General features: G+C 42.5%; 1 protein-coding gene across 1 annotated transcript in view; it reads left to right on the top strand.

The window, feature by feature from the left end:
* The window catches only part of GRIA3 (glutamate ionotropic receptor AMPA type subunit 3), a 210,227-nt gene extending 196,497 nt beyond the window's left edge, over positions 1 to 13,730 (top strand). Inside the window, exons 15-16 of the mRNA XM_079962761.1 lie at positions 6,813 to 7,077; positions 10,904 to 13,730. Coding sequence (XP_079818887.1) covers positions 6,813 to 7,058 — 246 coding nt within the window. The 3' untranslated portion in view covers positions 7,059 to 7,077; positions 10,904 to 13,730. The remainder of the gene's footprint in view (positions 1 to 6,812; positions 7,078 to 10,903) is intronic.
* Positions 13,731 to 18,943: the final 5,213 nt, after the last annotated feature.

Genomic DNA, 18,943 nt, shown 5'->3' with positions numbered 1-18,943 from the left:
TAAGGCTCAGTTTCCAGACCATTGACCATCTTGGTCACCCTCCTCTGCATACATTCCAGCTTGTCAATATCCTCCTTAAACTGTGGTGCCCAGAATTGGACACAGTAGTCCAGGTGTGGTCTGACCAAGGCAGAATAGAGTGGTACAATTACTTCCCTTGATTTGGACACAATAATTCTGTTGATGCAGCCTGTATTATCCTTTTTTGCTGCTGCATGACACTGTTGACTCACATTAACCTTGTGGTCCATCAAGACCCCTAGATATTTTTCACATTTACTGCCAGTAAGCCAGGTGTCCCCCATCCTATTTTTATGCATCTGGTTCTTCCTACCTAAATGCAGAGCCTTACATTTATACCTATTGAAATTCATTTTCACCCAGTGAAGTTCAGTTCACCCAGTTCTGCAATCTGTTAAAGTCATTATGAATTCTGATTCTGTCTTCTGTGGCATTAGCTACCCATCCTAGTTTGTTGTCATCTGCAAAATTGAAGAGCATTCTCTCAGTTCCTTCATCCAAGTTATTTATAAAGACGGTGAACAACAACGGGCCCAGGACAGAACCCTACAGCATCTTGCTTGTCACTTTTTTCCAGGATGAGGGACCATTAATGAGTACTCTTTGGGTTCAGGCAGTCAACTAGCCACAAATCCAAATCAAAGGTCTTACTGAAACCAAGATAAACTATATCCACAGCAGTTCACTTATTCACCTAGTTTGTAATTCCATCCAAAAAAAAGAAATCTGATTGGTCTGGCATGACTTATTTTTGAGAAACCCATGCTGGGTCTTAGTAATCACAATTTCCATTTCTAAATGCTCACAAACTGACTGTTGAATAATATGTTCTAGGACCTTCTCTGGTATTGATGTCAAACTCACCAGTCAGTAGTTAACCCTTTCCCCCTTTCTGAAGATGGGGACAACATTTGCCTGCCTCCAGTCTGTAGGGACCTACCTGTTCTCCGAGAATTCTCTTCTCAATTCTCACCTCATCTGTAAGCTCCTTATGCAGCCACACCGGTTTCCTTAGATGCTTCCCACTTTTATTTCTTGTTGGTATTGCATGCTTTTGGGCTTTTAATATTTCTCCTTTTAGAAACTCCCATCCTTCTTAGACTCCCTTCTCTTTGATATTTCTGACCATGGGATCACACCCAGTAGCTCATTAAGCTTTTTGAAATCACTGTTGCTCTAAACTTGCCCTTTGGGGTGGAGGGTAGTAGAATGGCTATACTTCCTTGCTTTACACAAAATTAACAACACCTGTAGTTTGCCCCTTAAAAATAGACTTTGGTCAGGATGGTGAAAATGTCCTTGCTGTGCTGTAGTAAATTAACCTCTGTAAAAGGCAGTGGTGGCCACCAACCTGGATGGCTTTAAAAGAAGATTAGGGCAGTTTATAACAATTAAAATACAATATTGAGATTAAAACACAATGCTATATTATATTAAAAACAGTTTCCAACAACTTAACATTTCAAAAATAAGATGGACCCTAAAAATACATTTCAACCTTAGAAATCCTGATTGAAGAGAATGGGAGATTCCACAAACACACACACACACACACACACACACACACACACACACACGACCAATGCAAACAGCAGGAATTGGGACTGAAGTGGGGCAAAGTGTTAAAGCCAACTATCTACATCAGGACCCCAGTCCAGATCAGGACTCCTGCTCCTGCAACTCTGCAACATGCTTTGGAAAAGTGAGCTGCTAGGCTTGTTGCCTAACAACTCACTAGGCTAGTTGTTGTGGTTGTGAGATTTTGTGGGAGTCTGCTTTCATCTGGCTGCATATCAAGGCCCCATGACCACCCTGTTTCCTAAAGTGCGAATAACTAGACAACACATGGCATATTGGTTTTGGGGATCAAATGAGACTTTATTGGTTACAGATGTGAGGTTTGACCAAAGGCATTGTGGTAAACAATGGCTCATGTAACTCCTGCTCATCCACTGGGAGTGTTTCTAAAGGTGAAGCTGGTGAGTGGAGGGGGGGATCACTCTATGACCTACGTCAAATCAGGGCGTCCCCCAAGCAGTCACCATTGGAGGAGGAGTATGGCCCTAGTCCCCATCTGGGCATTGGACAGGAGCCACTCCTCGCAGATCCTTTTAACAAGATACCCTTAGCCATGGAGGGGCAGGCGGATGCTACAACCTCCCTTCCAACCAAGATTAGGCATAACCAATGCATACCCACCTCTCAAAGTTGTGGCAATCCTACTGTAGCTCAGTCTGTTAGAGGCTGCATCCTCGTCCTATTCTGAGTAGATTCTTTGAAATTAATGGACAATACTTAATTTAAGAGTAGACAGGGGGTCTACTCTGAGTAGAACTTAGTTGGAAGCAACTCTAGGATTTATATTCATAAGACTACAGAGCATGTGTAATCCAATCCATCCATTATTTCTCGAACGTGTGGTCCCACACTGTTCCCATAACTGCAACAAGAAACTGTCTCATCATTCAGCTGTCCCACATCATGGCTCCCTTTTTACAGACCTTGCCAGAGAGAGGTTTGTGTCCAGAATTTAGGGAAACTCACACTTCCTTAGTAAGGTATGTATTGGGTCAACGTCTCATAAATAGCTTGGGACTTTCTAGCTTGTTTGAATTTCTCTCCTTTTTTTCTTTTGTTTCTTTCCTTCTTTTGAATATAAGACAAGGGAAACAAGCTGAAGTATTTTCAAAGTGCACGTATCATGTGGCCAGTAGATACTTGAAGATGGCTATCATATCTCCTCTCAGCATAGCTGTCAACTTTTCCCGTTTTTTAAGGGAAAGTCCCTTATTCCAAATAGGAGTCCTCACAAGAAAAGGGAAAAGTTGACAGCTATGCCTCTCAGTCTCCTCTTTTCCAGGCTACACATATGCAGCTCCTTCAACCATTCCTCATAAGGCTTAATTCCCACACCCCTAATCATCTTGATCGCCTTTCTCTGCACACGTTCCAGCTTGTCAATATCCTTCTTAAATTGTGGCACCCAGAACTGGACACAGTGCTCCAGGTGTGATCTCACCAAGCCCACATGAGGTCCTATTTATGCTAGTCGTAAGAAGGAAATCCATTTTATATATCTATAGAGCGTTCCTGTGGCACCAGATCAGAGATAAAAGTGACTGTAGATAATTTCTACATGCAACAGTGCAGAAAACTGCATTGTGATCTCTTTTGACACACCACAGTACAAAGGGATTGCCTGTGTATCACAACTGCATTGCTAGAAATTCTCTGCAAATATACTGGATAACCCAATCTTATTCATCAGCTGGATGCATAGGTGAAGTGGAATGGGAGTGGATGAGCAGAAAAACATTCATCTGCACTGGCTGAAACAAAGAGGCATTCTTTCTGTTAGTTCAATAAGCAACCTTTGAGTGCAATCTTTCTCCTCCACCTTAAATCTATTGCAAAGCTACTGCAAGCTGACTAAAGGTACTCACCGGAAAAAAAGAAAAAGAAAAAGAGAGAGAAAAAGGGGTGGAAAAAACTGGGGAGAATTGAACCACTTTGTTTCCATGGAGTTTATTTAACAGTGTGTGCCGATTACTCAAAGCGATATGGGCAGGACCTGGTGATCTAGCGATGCTCTAGAATTTTAACTTTTAAGGGGTTTACGATTCCAGTTTGCCTGCAGTACGAGATAATTTCTTTTGACATTTGTGGCCAGGAACCCTGCTTTATCGCTTTGTATAGTTTTAAAGTAGTTTAAAGCTTGAATAACATAAAATAACATAATATAATGTTATTTATGTTATTTCCCACGTGAAGAACTCCTGTAAACCTTGCAGTATTGAAACTCAGTGAACAAGGCATCTTAGACAAGCTGAAAAACAAATGGTGGTACGATAAGGGTGAATGTGGCGCCAAGGACTCGGGAAGTAAGGTCAGTCGCTGAAGGTCTTTTTGTACTGATTAGCAATCACATATATATTTATATATATATATTTTTGACCCGCTGTTTTATTTTATACCAAAGTTATTCTCCAAAGTTAACTATTTACATTCTAAAGCATTGAGGAAAACACACCCCATCCCCGTCAAAAAAAGAAAAAAAAGGGCAGGGATTTTTATTTATTTTTTATTTTTAAGAGAACTCCATTTTTTTAAAAAAAACTCAGTAAAAATGACAGCCTTTTTCTTTTGCAGTATCAAAGGCGCTAGTTGTAAGTACATTTTTTTATATATATACTCAGGTTGACCCCTCCCTCAAAAAAAAAAAATCTCAAACTGGTATCTCTACTTTAATATATACCTACAGAAGTTCCGTTTGAGTCCATGTATGATTTTTTTAGCCTCCAGTTTGCCTTTATTTTCCATAAATTTTCAAAGCTCATCAATTTTATTATGAAATTCTGTAACTCCTTTCCATGCACAATGATGGTTTTTGAACAACAAATGCATGAGTGTTAAGGATGGATATTTTTCAGAGGACTTCACATTAATGAGCATGACATATCCTTTTTTAAAAAAAGAAAGAAAGAAAGTCTGGAGGGGTTTATTTTTTAAATATATATATAATAGTGCACTATTTTATTGCTGGTTCATTCCATAAATCTTAGCCATTCAATTTTTTTTTATGATTATTCATCAAACCATTTTGCTACTGTATTACTTACATTCCATACCAGAAACTTTTGCCACTGCGTACTTTGATTTCCCTTTTATGGTATGGCTTTCAGCTTGTCACAAGCTTCACACACAAATTATGTTGCTGGGGCGGTGGGTGTGGACCATCCCAGTGGGGACTTCTCCAGTGGAACTTCCATAAGTTTGAAATGGATACTCCAGATGTAGAAGTGACCCAGGGGGTTTCCATCCATAAACGCTTTTCCTTCTTGATTTGGGAGAAAACATTATGCTTACCTGCTGTGATGAAACATGGAGATGTATATATAATGGAACAATTTCAAAAGGAAAAAAGAACTGCAATGCCCAACCAGTATTAAATACTGATTTGGATGCATTTCTAAGGCACCAAACAACAGCCTGGTGTCCAGTTCCCATTGCAAACAGATGAGAATTGAACACCTGCCTTTCGTTTGTGCCTTTGAAAAATTACTGTTATAATGACCATAATAAGAATTGCTAGAAGTTTTTTAGAGGGCTCCATTTTCTGGTCCTGCTGAAGTCAACTCATGAGTATTGATTCCAGCAGGGCTTGGAGATGGCTTCTTGTTAAGGTGAACTTTGGGCCGATGGATGTTTGAATGCACCATTGCAGGATCAGCCTCTTTGTAACTCAAACCTAAAACCAAAAAATCAGAAAGGATTCAAAATTTATTAAGACAGCCAAGCCCAGTCTTCTAAAATGTGTTTGTTTTCCCCTGGCTGGAAGGAACTGATCTATTTTGGGATGTGGTTTTCATTGTTTGGTTTTGGGACATTTGGGGGGGGGGTCCAAATTCGAAAGACATTTTGCAACTGCTTAAAGATTTTTGGTAAGCTGAGGCTTAACCTGCAACTTTTTAAAGAGTCCGTTTCAAATTTCTGCCGGAAATTGGTCTGGAATCCAGATTGACATCAATTACTCAGGCCTTGCCTACATGAGAGAGCTGTGTTGGTTTTAGATGAAATTAACTGTCAGACTGGAGCAAGCCCCTGTGTGTGGACTGCTTTTTTGTTAATTAGAATGGCTTGTTGCCACTTTCTGCTTGCTGAGTTACATTTTGCAATTCTCATAACCGTGGAGGCTCATTTAGTCCTGCAACGTTAACAGCTGCTGATAGCTTAGTCACTGGTTGCAATGTGAGTCCTGGCTGGGAGGGGAACCCAGTCTCGCAAGCCCAAAAGCAGTCTGTCCACACTGAGACTTTAACCAGTTTGACTCAATCTGTTTGAATTCATATTCCAATGCACACCTGCACAGCCTTCTCATGTTGACAAGCCTTCTGATTTTCTTTGTGTCACAGCTCAAACCATAAGTATGCAAACAATTGAGAAACCATGTAGCAGGTAATCCAATTCAGCAGCAAAATGGTTATGATGGTGTCTCAAAACAGACAGAGAAATCATTAATATTATTTTTTCAAACAAAAGGCTTCCCCCATTGCCTTGATGGCGCACCTTAGACAGTATAGATTGATTAATATTTTAAGCTGGGAGTTTTGTTTGTTTCTTCAATCCCAGAAACTCAAGTGAGAGCGTAGGGTTATTTAGCTCAGCCTGTAAGTAGCTGACCAGCTTCATCAAACATAGCAACTGTTGCTACCAGATGTTAAAACAGCAAAAAAAAGTGATTCTTTTCCTCTACATTCTCCAATATCAACAGAATTAAAGGCCTTCCTTTAATTTTTTTTAAATGAAAAAGCAGTTTTTTTCTGAATTCACCGTGCTATGTTCTGCCCCGCTTCAGAGGGGGAAATGTTTAAAAGATCAATAGAAAGGCTCAGGTTAGCACAGTGATATTCACCATGAAGCTGTGTGTAATCAGCTACAAAGTGAATACCACTGGTTAGGGAACTATCCATATTGTTACCAGATACTGTATAGTTAGTATCAAGTAGGGGGAGATAAAACATTATTTCCTGGGTGTTCCTGCCTTAAGCCCTTTCATGTCATGGGACATTATTTGTGAGATGAATCTGGCAAGAGTGTTTTGGTTCAGATGGTTACCTCTGAAATTGATGTAAAGATTTGGGTACAAAGAGTTCTAAGCTGCAAAATAGTGAGAGAGTGAGTTGTCTAAATACACATTTAGGCCTTCAAAGCTAGACACCTCTAGAAAGATGTTGTCCTTCTGTCTCTTTCCTTCCCGCTGCAAAACTAACCAACTGGTTCGTTTTTCTTAGGACAAGACAAGCGCTCTGAGCCTGAGCAATGTTGCTGGGGTTTTCTATATTCTTGTCGGCGGTCTCGGCCTAGCCATGACGGTGGCCTTGATAGAGTTCTGTTACAAGTCACGGGCCGAGTCCAAACGAATGAAACTCACAAAGAACACACAAAACTTTAAGCCTGCTCCTGCACCCAATACCCAGAATTATGCTACGTACAGAGAAGGCTACAACGTGTATGGAACAGAAAGTGTTAAGATCTAGTGGTACGGCTAAAGGTCCAGTAAGCAAATCAACTGGTTTATGTTTTTGGTGTTCCCTGTGGTGATGTGTTGTTGGTGTTGTGTTCCCCAACGTGGAGTAACATCTCAGGATTATGCACATCAGAAATGGGACACAACACAGTTGATGCCTTTCCAACATGTGTTCTAGCAATGCCATGGGAACAGCAGTAGTAGTTGATTGGCAGAGCACCTGATTCACATGCAGGAAGTCCTAGGTTTGTCTTGGGCCCTCTAGCTGGGAAAGAACCATGTCTGAAATCCTGAGAGGCCACTGAGAGACATACCCAGTGAGACTGGTCAACATTCCAACTCCGTATAAGGCAGCTTCCCCACCTTTAATTCCCAAACAATTATTGGATTAATTCTTAAACCATTTGCCATCCTGGATTTTCACTATGATGCCAGGACACTTTGAATGGCAGCTTCTAGGGCTCACCCTAGACTTGCCACCACTTGAGAGAGATAATCTAAATAAAAACAGCACACACACCAGCGCATACTCAATGGGAAAATATCCCAAATTTATTAGCTGCCATGACTGGATGCATTAACATTGCAGCCTCCAACAATCACCTTAGTGCACCAAAAATTAATTTTACAAATCACACACACACACACAAATATGAAACACACACAAATATAAAACAAGATCAAATGTCATTAAAAAAATCATAATAAACAATAAATTGAATTTGTTTGCCCTTAAGAGGGGCCCTTAAATTTGTCTCCTGAAGCAGCCGCCTCATTTATCCTCACTGGAAGGTCAGCCCTGAAAACTTTGGCACTGGGCATCACAGGTCTTGCCAGGATATCATCATGCCCTCCAGCCTTACACATAGAGATGGACATCATTGATTATTCTTTCCTGACTTTCTTATGATCTTTTCCCCTTTCATTTATTAAAGGGAACTGTGGTGACTTCAGGTAAGTGCATTCTTGAGGTGTCTCCCCTGCTGCCAAAGCTGTGGGGGTGGGGTGGGGGTGGGGGGATAACACACTGATTTTCTACAATTATGTGATTTGTATAAGCAGCAAGGGTGAATGACAGGTGTGTATGTACATGGGAGTAGGACTAGGGAATCTCCTGGTGAAGACAAGGGCAGAATTCCCATTTATTGCTTTCTAACAATGATTAAGGGCTTACCCACACTAACCCTTCCTTCATGCTTTGCTGGCACAGTCCAACACTTTAAAGCTCTGTGTTCGAGCACCCTTGTTTCTTTCTTTCTTTTTGGCTCCAGAGCTTTGCTCCCTGTAAAAACACACTTTCAAAAGCTGAATCAGAGCAAACGACAATATGCAGAAAACCATTTGTGGACCATTGCCTGGAATGAGTGGGGCAAGAAGTGGATAAGCCCTAACTCCTATCTCTACTGCATTTGAAAGGTCACAGTAATGTGCTATAGCATTAGCAATCATCATTTCTCTAGCTATAAGTCATAGCATAGATAAAATAGCATTCAGAATTCAGCTACAAATTCGTCTCTCTATTTTCTGCCAGTGCAAGCAAGGAAGAGTGCAAGGTGACATAATTTTCCTTGTCTGATAGCAGAAAGCAAACAGGCTCACTTGATGTAACATAAATTCCTCCATGGCTAAACTCAGTCCCACCCCCCCACCCCCACCCTACACACAGAGATATTTATATACAAGGTAATATAATGACAACATCCTCTGTAGCTGTTCCAAAAGTAATTTCTCACAACGGCCATCCAGGAAGGCAAAGGTCATAACATTAATTCTTAATTCAGTAAGGCAATTCTACTTGGAGCTGAGGTTATTACTCCAAATAAGTAGATACAGCCTTGATAATTTCAAAGAAAGGTTAATTAGCATATCAGTAAAGCGGGTGGTGCTGTGGGTTAAACCACAGAGCCTAGGACTCACCAATCAGAAGGTCGGTGGTTCAAATCCCTGACAGGGTGAGCTCCCGTTGCTCGGTTCTTGCTCCTGCCAACCTAGCAGTTTGAAAGCACATCAAAGTGCAAGTAGATAAATAGGTACCGCTCCAGCAGGAAGGTAAACGGCATTTCTGTGCGCTGCTCTGGTTTGCCACAAGTGGCTTAGTCATGCTGACCACATGACCGGAAGCTGTACGCTGGCACCCTCGGCCAATAAAGAGAGATGAGCACTGGAACCCCAGAGTCGGCCATGAGAGTAGAAGGCTATGAGTTATGCTCAGTAGTAGGACATCTGCTTTGCATGCAGAAAGTCCCAAGGTCACTCTGGCATCTTCAGATAGAACTGGGAGAGGCCCTTGTTTGAAACCCTGGAGAGCTATTGCCTATTAGTATAGGCAATACTAATATAGATGGATTAATGGCCTGATTCAGAGTCAGGCAGCTTCCTATGTTCCTTAAATCCATTTTGCAAACTCATCTGCAAACCTTGAAGACAGCTACATATATGGGATTCACATGCTACATTACATGAGTTCATTATTTGTGTACCTGTATACACATTTAGGGACGCAGGTGGCGCTGTAGGGACGCAGGTGGCGCTGTGGGTTAAAGCCTCAGCGCCTAGGGCTTGCCGATCGAAAGGTCGGCGGTTCGAATCCCTGTGGCGGGGTGCGCTCCCGCTGCTCGGTCCAAGCGCCTGCCAACCTAGCAGTTCGAAAGCACCTCCGGGTGCAAGTAGATAAATAGGGACCGTTTACCAGCGGGAAGGTAAACGGCGTTTCCGTGTGCGGCTCTGGCTCTGGCCAGAGCAGCGATGTCACGCTGGCCACGTGACCCGGAAGTGTCTCCGGACAGCGCTGGCCCCTGGCCTCTTAAGTGAGATGGTTGCACAACCCCAGAGTCTGTCAAGACTGGCCCGTACGGGCAGGGGTACCTTTACCTTTACCTATACACACTTAGAATCATAGAATTGGAAGGGATCCTGAGGATCATGTGGTCCAACCCTGTGCAATGCAGGAATTTCAACTTGATCATGCAAGACAGATGGCTATCCAACCTTTGCTTAAAAACCTCCAAGGAAGGAGAGTCCACCCCAGGGGGTCTGTTCCACTATTGAGCAGTTCTTACTGTCAAAGTTCTTCCTGATAATGAGTTGGAATTTCCCTATTTGTTGATTAAAGCCATTGGTTCGGGACCAAGGCTCCAGAACAGGAGAAAACAAGCTTGCTCCATCTCCCATGTAACAGCCTTTTAGATATTTGAAGATGGCCATCATCTCTCCTCTCAGTCTCCTCTTTTCCATGCTAAACATAGTCAGCTCCTTCAAGTGCTCCTAGTAAGGCTTAGTTTCCAGACCCTTGATCATCTTGGTTGCCCTCCTCAGCACACATTCCAGCTTGTCAACATCCTTCTTAAATTGTGGTGCCCAGAATTGGACACAGTATTCCAGGTGTGGTCTGACCAAGGCAGAATAGAATGGTACTATTACTTCCCTTCATCTGGACACTGTACTTTTGCTGCACTAGAATAGCATTAGTTTTTTTTTGGCTGCTGCATCACACTGTTGACTCAAGTGAAGCCTGTGGCAACTTGACTACCTTTACAGTTATTCACATGTAGCATTCAGCAAGTGTACAGTCTGTGTCCCTGTGTGTTCAAGAGTTGAGCTGTACTCATCAGCAAGTGTACATTCTTTCACTCAAACACTTGTTTATGTGTAGAGACAGCTTGCACCTGTGTTCAGTGTAATGTGTGAACAAGTCCTCTGTTTAGTTGGATTTTGTGGTGCTATGTATTTTTCAGTATAATGCTCAAGTAACTAATGTTCAGATCATTTCTTCCCTCGTCCCTGGTTTTCACCTATGCCTTCGTGATAACCTCCCTTTCATGGGACACAGCTAAGATAGTTGCATTCTCATTGCAGATCCCGCACTTATGATGGCATGCAAAGGAAGGAGCTACCAAGATCCCAGCAACTTCAGTGATCCTGACCACCTGAGCCAATTTTACTCCCTCCCAGATGTCGGGTCTGACACATTATTGATGATGGTGCAATGAACTCTTCATAGGAATTTTATTTTTTCCTTCAGTGCCTTACAGGAAATTCTTAAGACTCAAAAACAATGCAAACCATCAAAAAAATAGTCTTGCTTTGCTTGAAAACAAAACAAAACAACTACTACTACTACTACTACAAGAAGAACACAGATTGATAAGAAGATGATATTCTCATACACGGAAAGAGAAAGAGAGAAAAGTATTCTTGTAAAAATAATTTTAACAAAAGTTCAACAGAAGCCATTCTTTGATACCACTGCACAGTATATATGGACGTTAATTCTTTTGAAAAGAGACAAAAGGTTTTCAAGTGCCCCCTTTTATCAAAATATTAAGCTGTTCTTAATATTATGCCTCAGAATACCACTGCTTATATTCTTAGGGCAGCCTGTTAACCTAACTCTGTGATTTCCTGTCACAATGTGTTGCTTTGTTCCTTCCTTTGTGATGGTAAGGATCCTCTTTTGCCATTTCCGCTCTAGATCCTGCCTCACATTTTAAGAAAATGCATATATCTGCTCCAACAAGTGAATGTAACATACAAACAAAACAAAACAAAATGATGAAAATATATGGAGGGGGGGAGGAGGTGTGTCAACCAATCGAAATAAAACATCATGGAGGCTCATGCATCAATTTGTCAAGGAAGGACCTGGTGTATCTTACAAAGGAAAGTTTTCAAGAAGGAAAACACAAGAGGACAGGCTAGAAATGCACCCATGTCCTCTATCATCTGCAAGTGCATTCTTATTTTTATTATTAAAACAAAAATAAACAGCATCACTAGTCTTGAGAAGAATTCATTCCATTCCATTTCCTGCCACATTTCACGTTTCTGTGTGATATATCTTTTGGATGTTTATTGCTGGCACCATTGTCCCTTCTCCATTCAGCATTTAATATCAAATGATTATAAGTGAGAGGACTGAAGAATACAGTTGTCCCCCATAACGCAGTTTCAGAATCTCCATCTTTTCTTTTCTTTTTCCTTTTCCTTTTGTAATAGTTAGGATAATAATAATGATGATAATGATGATAATAATTTTTTTTTAAAAAAAAACTAGCACTGTGCTCAGACGATGCTTCGTGGATCAGCCTCGCTTTGTAAAAAATTAAAATTAAAAACATAACACAGGATGGTACCTCAAAAGAGACCAGCTGGTCCGACTCGTAACAAAATGCTCTAGCATTACTATTGCTGGTAGTTATTATATTCTCAGCTGCTGCCAATCATAATTTCATGGCTACTTTTTTTCTTTCCTTTCTGAAAGATACTTAGGGTTCATCTTCAGTTTTCCTAACAGATATAACGCATTCCAGTATATACAGCTTAAGATACGGACTGCATTTATTGCCTTACAGCTTTTTCAGATGTAGGATGTGCTCCACCATAGAGTCTAGCAGAAGTCGACAACATTGGAAGAGCTCAGGGGCAGAGCGTGTGGCTGGAGTTAGAGAAGATACCAGGTCTAATTCCTGGAATCTCTAAATGTAAAAGACCTCAGGTAACAGGGTGAAGGAAGACCTCTGAGTCTGGAATCTTGGGGAGGTTTTTGCTCCTTAGAGTAGACATCCTTCCCAAGGTGGACCAATGGTCTGACTCATTATGAAGCAGCGTCATATGTTCATAAGCTGCATCTTTAAACGAAAACAAAAAACAAAAAAAACCCATTGTCATTTACCAGATAGACAAAATACAAGTTAAAGGAGTCATCTACATACTAATTACCTCTAATTATGACAATATGTGCAACTGGTAGTTCAGCAAGGGTTTCATTTCACTGATAGCATACTGGATATTAAACAAAATTTTAAGAAATATTATGAATAATATATTTTTTCTTTAAAATCAAAAAAGGAAAAAATGTTTGAAAGAGGTCACTGAATATATTTGATAGCTCATTAGAACAAGGCATATAAAGGTCACTGATGATATATTTGATAGTTCATTAAATCAAGGGATATACTATAGGACTTGGGGGGGGGATACGTTTTCACAAATGTAACATAAAAAAAAATCATCAAAGAAAATTCTCCCATAGAATAAGCTGCTGCTCATGTTTTTACAGAGGTATTAAGCAAAAAGAAGCTGTACTTTTTCATGAAACTGTGATTCTCAATTTCTGAATGCTATAATGTTCCAGCAAAAGGAAATGCAAAGCTGTGCAAAATGTTGTATTTAAGTTTTAAAAAAGGAAACAAAAATAGACATTTTCTTAGATGCTGTATAAAAAGAAATGTATGTTTGTCAAATGAAAATAATTTTTCAGAGTGGAGACTTCACACTAGTGAAGGGTTTGGTAAAAGGGTTGTTATTTTTAAAAACATGCATGTTTAAATAATTAAAAAATGTCAATTGCTTAAAAAAAATCCTGCTACTAACTTCAAGCTCTGGAAGTTCAGCAGTAGCCAGTTGAGAATTTTTTATTTTTATTTTTTCCCTTTTGTTTTTAAAAACAACAACAAATCTTTTTTAGGTTATTTCTTTATTCGGTTGTTAAAATTGCACTTCAGTGAACAGAAGAAGAAAAAAAAACCCTGCCAAGCGAAACTCATGGCTGTCAAAAGTGTAAAACTGCATGTGTGGGCATAAATTCCTATGCCTCATTTGAATGAGGCATTGTACAAAGAGTTTTAATACATTTTGTAAATAAAATTGTAAAGAAAACAAAATTAAAAAAACTGATTCTGAACTTTTGCCTAAAGCAAACACTTGGCTCAGTAGCCTGTTTCATGGATATTCCTGGCAACTTACACCCAAGCAACTGCAATAGTTTCCACCATTCTTCTTGTTGTTGTTGTTGTTGTTGCTTAGTTGTTTAGTTGTGTCCGACTCTTCGTGGCCCCCATGGACCAGAGCACGCCAGGCACTTCTGTCTTCCACTGCCTCCCGCAGTTTGGTCAAATCCACCATTCTTAAGAACCCTTAAAAAAGAAAGAAAGAACAAGGTTCTAGGCCTCATCTATACAGAAATACTTGGGGGTATACTTCAAATTTCCAAAATAAAACCATATCAGCAATTGCTCACAGGTTCACTAAATACAGTTTTTATCAAAAGGAATTAGTTGTGTTGAAATGACAAAATAACCATCCACACAATCACCTGACAACTGTAGGCAACTATCAGGGCTCATCAGCAAAGATACCTACTCTCTGTCTCCTGTATTAGGTGGCTGGGTCTTTGAGCCACCATTTAAGAAATCCCCACAATTCTCCAGATTGCTACTTCATTAGGGGCATTATGGGAAATTTTACATGGCATCTTCTAATTAGGGTTGAGGGAGACATTTGAATTCATCTCACATTTGAAGGTACACTTACCTAATCTGCACTTTCTGAAACAAGACGCCAACCAAAACACAGCTGTCCTTTGAAATCTGCTTTTCTGTGAATTTAGCAATGCGGTTCTCCAACCAAGATGCAGGGGGAAGGTATGCTTATGGGCTGGGATGAGCTGGAATCAGACCTATAGAATCCCATACACTGTTGGTTCCAGATTTCAGATGGCTTCTTAGGCATGACACCGTCTATGGCGCCCCATCCTCAATGTATCTATCTCCTCACTGCAGCAGATCCAAAGGGGTTCTTGTCAGACAGACCACTTCTAGGGTGAAGACCATCTACAGATGCCTGATCATGCTGACCCCCTGTCACCAGAGGCGAAGCAACCTGCTCCAGTACCTGGACTGGCACTCGTTCCAGGGGGCGTGGTGCACATCCTGGGGGAATGTCACATGTCACGGGGGGTGCTGCTGATGGGGGGGGCAGCATTTTGTCACACACACCCTTGGAATGGCACCCAGGGTGCCCCCCACATCAGAATGCCCCTGCCTGTCACCAGGCTTGGTCACATAAACTATCCCACTTAAATAAACAGCTCGTATCTACAACATATTTAACCAGCAGTATGGTCATTTCTACAAGGACTGTAGGGAAGTTTGCCTTGACCCATAGTCCTGCAAGGAGTCTTGCAGTGGGACCAATGAGTGGTGAGTGGAATTAGCAGCAGGTAAGATGTGATGTGGAAAACCCAACAGAGCAAGGGTTAAGGAGAACCTATGGTATACCGAGAGCCCACAGGTTGTACAAAATCCAGGGATCTGGCACACAGTGCTATTTTTCTAGAAAAAGAGGTGCCAGAACTCATGCTTGTTCAATGTTGCCCACATGAGAGGTGCCGGAATTCAGTTCCCATAAATTTCACCTGGAGAAGAAAAAAACCTGCTGGCACACAATGGGCTAAGCACAACTACAAGCAAGCACCCAATGTGGGAAGGAGGGAGCTGGGCCTGCCAGCCAGTAATACAGAGGAGGAGGAGGAGGAGGAGGAGGAGGAGGAGGAGGAGGAGGAGGAAGAGAAGAAGAAGAAGAAGAAGAAGAAGAAGAAGAAGAAGAAGAAGAAGAAGAACCCATAAATTACATTATATGCAGAATCAAAGCACTTAGCCATGCTAGATTTCCTTTCTTCTTCACCACTAACAATGGTCCTCCCTTTTGGACAGCTGAACACCACAAAGTTGCTGCCCTTTTGAGAGACATCAAAAACCAGAGGTAGGAAACCTCAGGCCGAAGGCCACATTCTAGCTAGCCTTATAAACTCTAGGCCACACCCCTTGTCCCCAGGCCATGCCCCCCACTGGCCTTGCTTCACATGCTCCTTGAGCATTTTGGGCTGGATGGGATGTGTGTGCCATGACTTTTGCCCTAGAAAGGGGCAGTAGTGAGCTTTGGACCTTACTGAAGGAAAAGAATGTTTGCATTTGTTGCAGTGCCCGCATTTGCCCCTGGCCCCACCTGCCATTGTGATATGGCCCCCAGAAGGTTGGTCAGAAGGAATGCGGCCCCTGGGGTGGGGAACAAAAAGGTTCCTCAACATTCCTGCTGGAAAGCCTTTAGAGGCAGAAACAGATAAGATTCCCTCCGAAGTGCAAAAAGACAAAAGGATTTTGTGGCGGGAACACTTATATGCCTCCTTGTTTATCCAAGCTCTTGGGAGTATGTGACATGGTGGGCTTACACACCAGAGGGTTTTGTTTCCTCTAGTTTATACAGGCCTCTGGTTTTCAAACTATTTTCTGTAGAACCCTGCATTTCCTTGGCAGCTTATCCTCTTCAGGAGAAGATAAGTAAGGACAAGTGCACTTTTTTGAAAGGTCCCTTGCTCATCTCTTGCTCATCTGACTCCCACACCCTGTATGCCTACAACCAGTGTGGACTGGTTCATTAATTCAAATGGGGCACTGCCCCACCAACCTCTGCACTCAGCCAGTCTCACCACCTGCCTACCTCTCTGCTTACAACCAGTACTGTTGGCAGCTTCCTGCTTGGTGTTGGGGTTGTAGAACTCAGAAGGGAAGAGGATGGGGCCAAAACCAGGACCAGTTGGCTCGGCTTGCCATTGGCTCTGACTCCATCTACTGTTGTGCTCCTTGCCTTCTGCTTTACCAGACCATGTGGGCACCAGTCATCCCTGTCAACAATGTGCAATGGCAGGTAGGCACTTAGGAACACAGATAGGTAGGCTTTTGAACACAAACCACCATTCAGATTATGTGGTAACAGTAAGACAGTAAGAAACCTGGTCAGAACCCACATTAAGGCCCGTCGTCTATGGACACTGCAGGGTTTTTGCATGTGTTCAGGGCTGGTCTAACACATTTTGCCACCTGAGGCAGATCACAAAACAGCACGTCCCCTCCCTGCCAGGGAAGAAGGGATGAATGAAGATCTGCATTGGGAACAACAGGGGAATAAAGGACTGACTTGAGGATCTGCTGCCCCATGTATCCTGCTGCCTGAGGTGGACACCTCACCTTACCTCATGGCCCTGCATGTGTTCCAACTGATCCTCTTTGGAAGAGACCAACAGTTCCTGTTTTCTAGCCCCTGTAAATCACCGTTTCTCACTTATCCAAACATTTGTCTTGTAGGGATGCCCTGGTGAAATGGTCAGTGTGAGTTTGTGGGCACTCTCATTCGTTTTCCTAAAGATTGTGAATCCTGTGGTGCTCTAGATGTGGTTTGACTCCAGCTTCCATCAGACCCAGCCTACATAGGCATTGGTCAGGGGTGATGGGAGGTGGAGTCGTAACAACAACTGGAGGGCCACAAATGCCCCAACTCATATAAAGCTGCTTCTCTAGAGTTTCTAGACAGTGTCTTTATCCCCTGTTGCAAACATAGGAGGCTGCTGTCTACTAAGTCAGACCATTGGGCTATCTTGCTCAGTAATGTCCACACTGTATGGCAGCAGCTCTCCAGGGTTCCAGGCAGGTTATCTTTCCTTGCCCCATCTTGACCTGCTGAGGAAGGATTTGGGGACCTTCTATAAGAAACATGAGGCCCCAACACTAAGGTACCTTGCTGTGACCAGCAGACCACTTCACATGTACACGGCAACTACCAGGTTATATTTGAGCTGCTGGTCATTTATTTTGGGATAATTATTCTTTCCTTACTATATCAAGAACGAAGAGCCTTGGTGTTTTTAAATCTGTGGAAGACTGGCTTTTGCAGAGTACATAAGCACAGCAGGCAGAGCGAGGCAGGACCACTCTAGGGAAGTCCAAGCGCAGCAACAGAGCACACACTTTGTGTGCATAAGGTTCCACTTGAATCTCCAGCATATCCAGAAGGGGGGAAAAGATCAGAGGTAGCAGTTGATCTGCCTAAGAAGCTGGAGAAGGTTACAGCTCAGTGGTCAGATTATGGATGCACGTGTGTTGATGTTAAAAAAAAGGGATTATATGAAAACACCCTAGTTTTCATCTCTGAAAATCCAAGTGGTTCTCCCAGGAGATACACAGAGACTCTTTGGGTGGACAGGTTGACATACAAAGTTCCCTAAGGTTGTGATCATAAGGAAAAGGTGTGGAAATGAGTGTAGAAGAGCACTCCTGTTTCTTGTTTTGTTTTGTTTTTCGCTTTTGTTTTTCGCTTTTTTAATTAAAAAAGCATTTCCCTTTCATTAAGCACAAAGAGAGGAAGAAATACAATGGAGAGAGCCACTCCAGCTCCTGAGCTGATCTAGAATGGAAGAATGGAATGGCTCAGAGGCCATCATCCCCAACATCCCATGTAGGGCTGGGAAAGATTTCCCGTCTGAAATCCTGGAGATTTTGCTGCCATTCAGTGTAAATAACACTGAGCTAGATGTCCATAGGCAGTTTCCTATGCACATCTAAAATTATCCTAGCTTTGGGGATGGGATGGTGGACAGCAAAGATACCTGAACCTTCAGATTCAAACCTTCTATGGACACTGGAGAGCCAACATCAGATGGACCGCAACATCACAAAGGTTTCTGCAGCAGTGGAGAAGGAGTGACCCAGTATCAGCCTTGCTGAGGTTGGAGTTCTCTGTCTGAAAAAAACACCAAATCCAATGTAGCCTATAGCCCAGGGGTAGGGAATCTTCTTGACTGGGTGGGCTATATCCCTCCCCGACCACCTTTGACAGGTGTGCAGGACCATGTACCACTCAATCACCTGATGACTCACTATCAGGTGATGAGCAGAGAGTTTAATCCTGCTCTCTCCAGGGATCTGAGCTGGATTTAACCTGTTGATAAGCAGGTGATGAAATCATGCTGCTTTGATTGTGCACACCCAAATTCCCTGTCGGGAACAGGCGGGTGCAAAACCAACGTGGAAGCCCACCCCATGCCCATCAGCTAAGCTCACCTGCCGAATAGAGTGATGTTAGCTGATTTGGGGGTTTGGGGGAAAGGCAGTGGCGTAGTGTGGGTTGTCAGCACCCGGGGCAAGGCAAGTAATTTGCGCCCCCTAACCCATGGATTTGCGCCCCCTAACCCTACCCCTAACCCTAACCCCCAGATGTTGCGCCTGGTGCGGCCGGCCCCCCCTGCACCCCCCACGCTACGCCACTGGGGAAAGGGCCTTGTGG

This window comes from Podarcis cretensis (genome assembly GCF_951804945.1).
Source record: "Podarcis cretensis genome assembly, chromosome: Z".
Taxonomy (NCBI): Eukaryota; Metazoa; Chordata; class Lepidosauria; order Squamata; family Lacertidae; genus Podarcis; species Podarcis cretensis.
The sequence above is the reverse complement of the archived record's forward strand: the minus strand, read 5'-3'. Positions and strand labels throughout refer to the sequence as shown.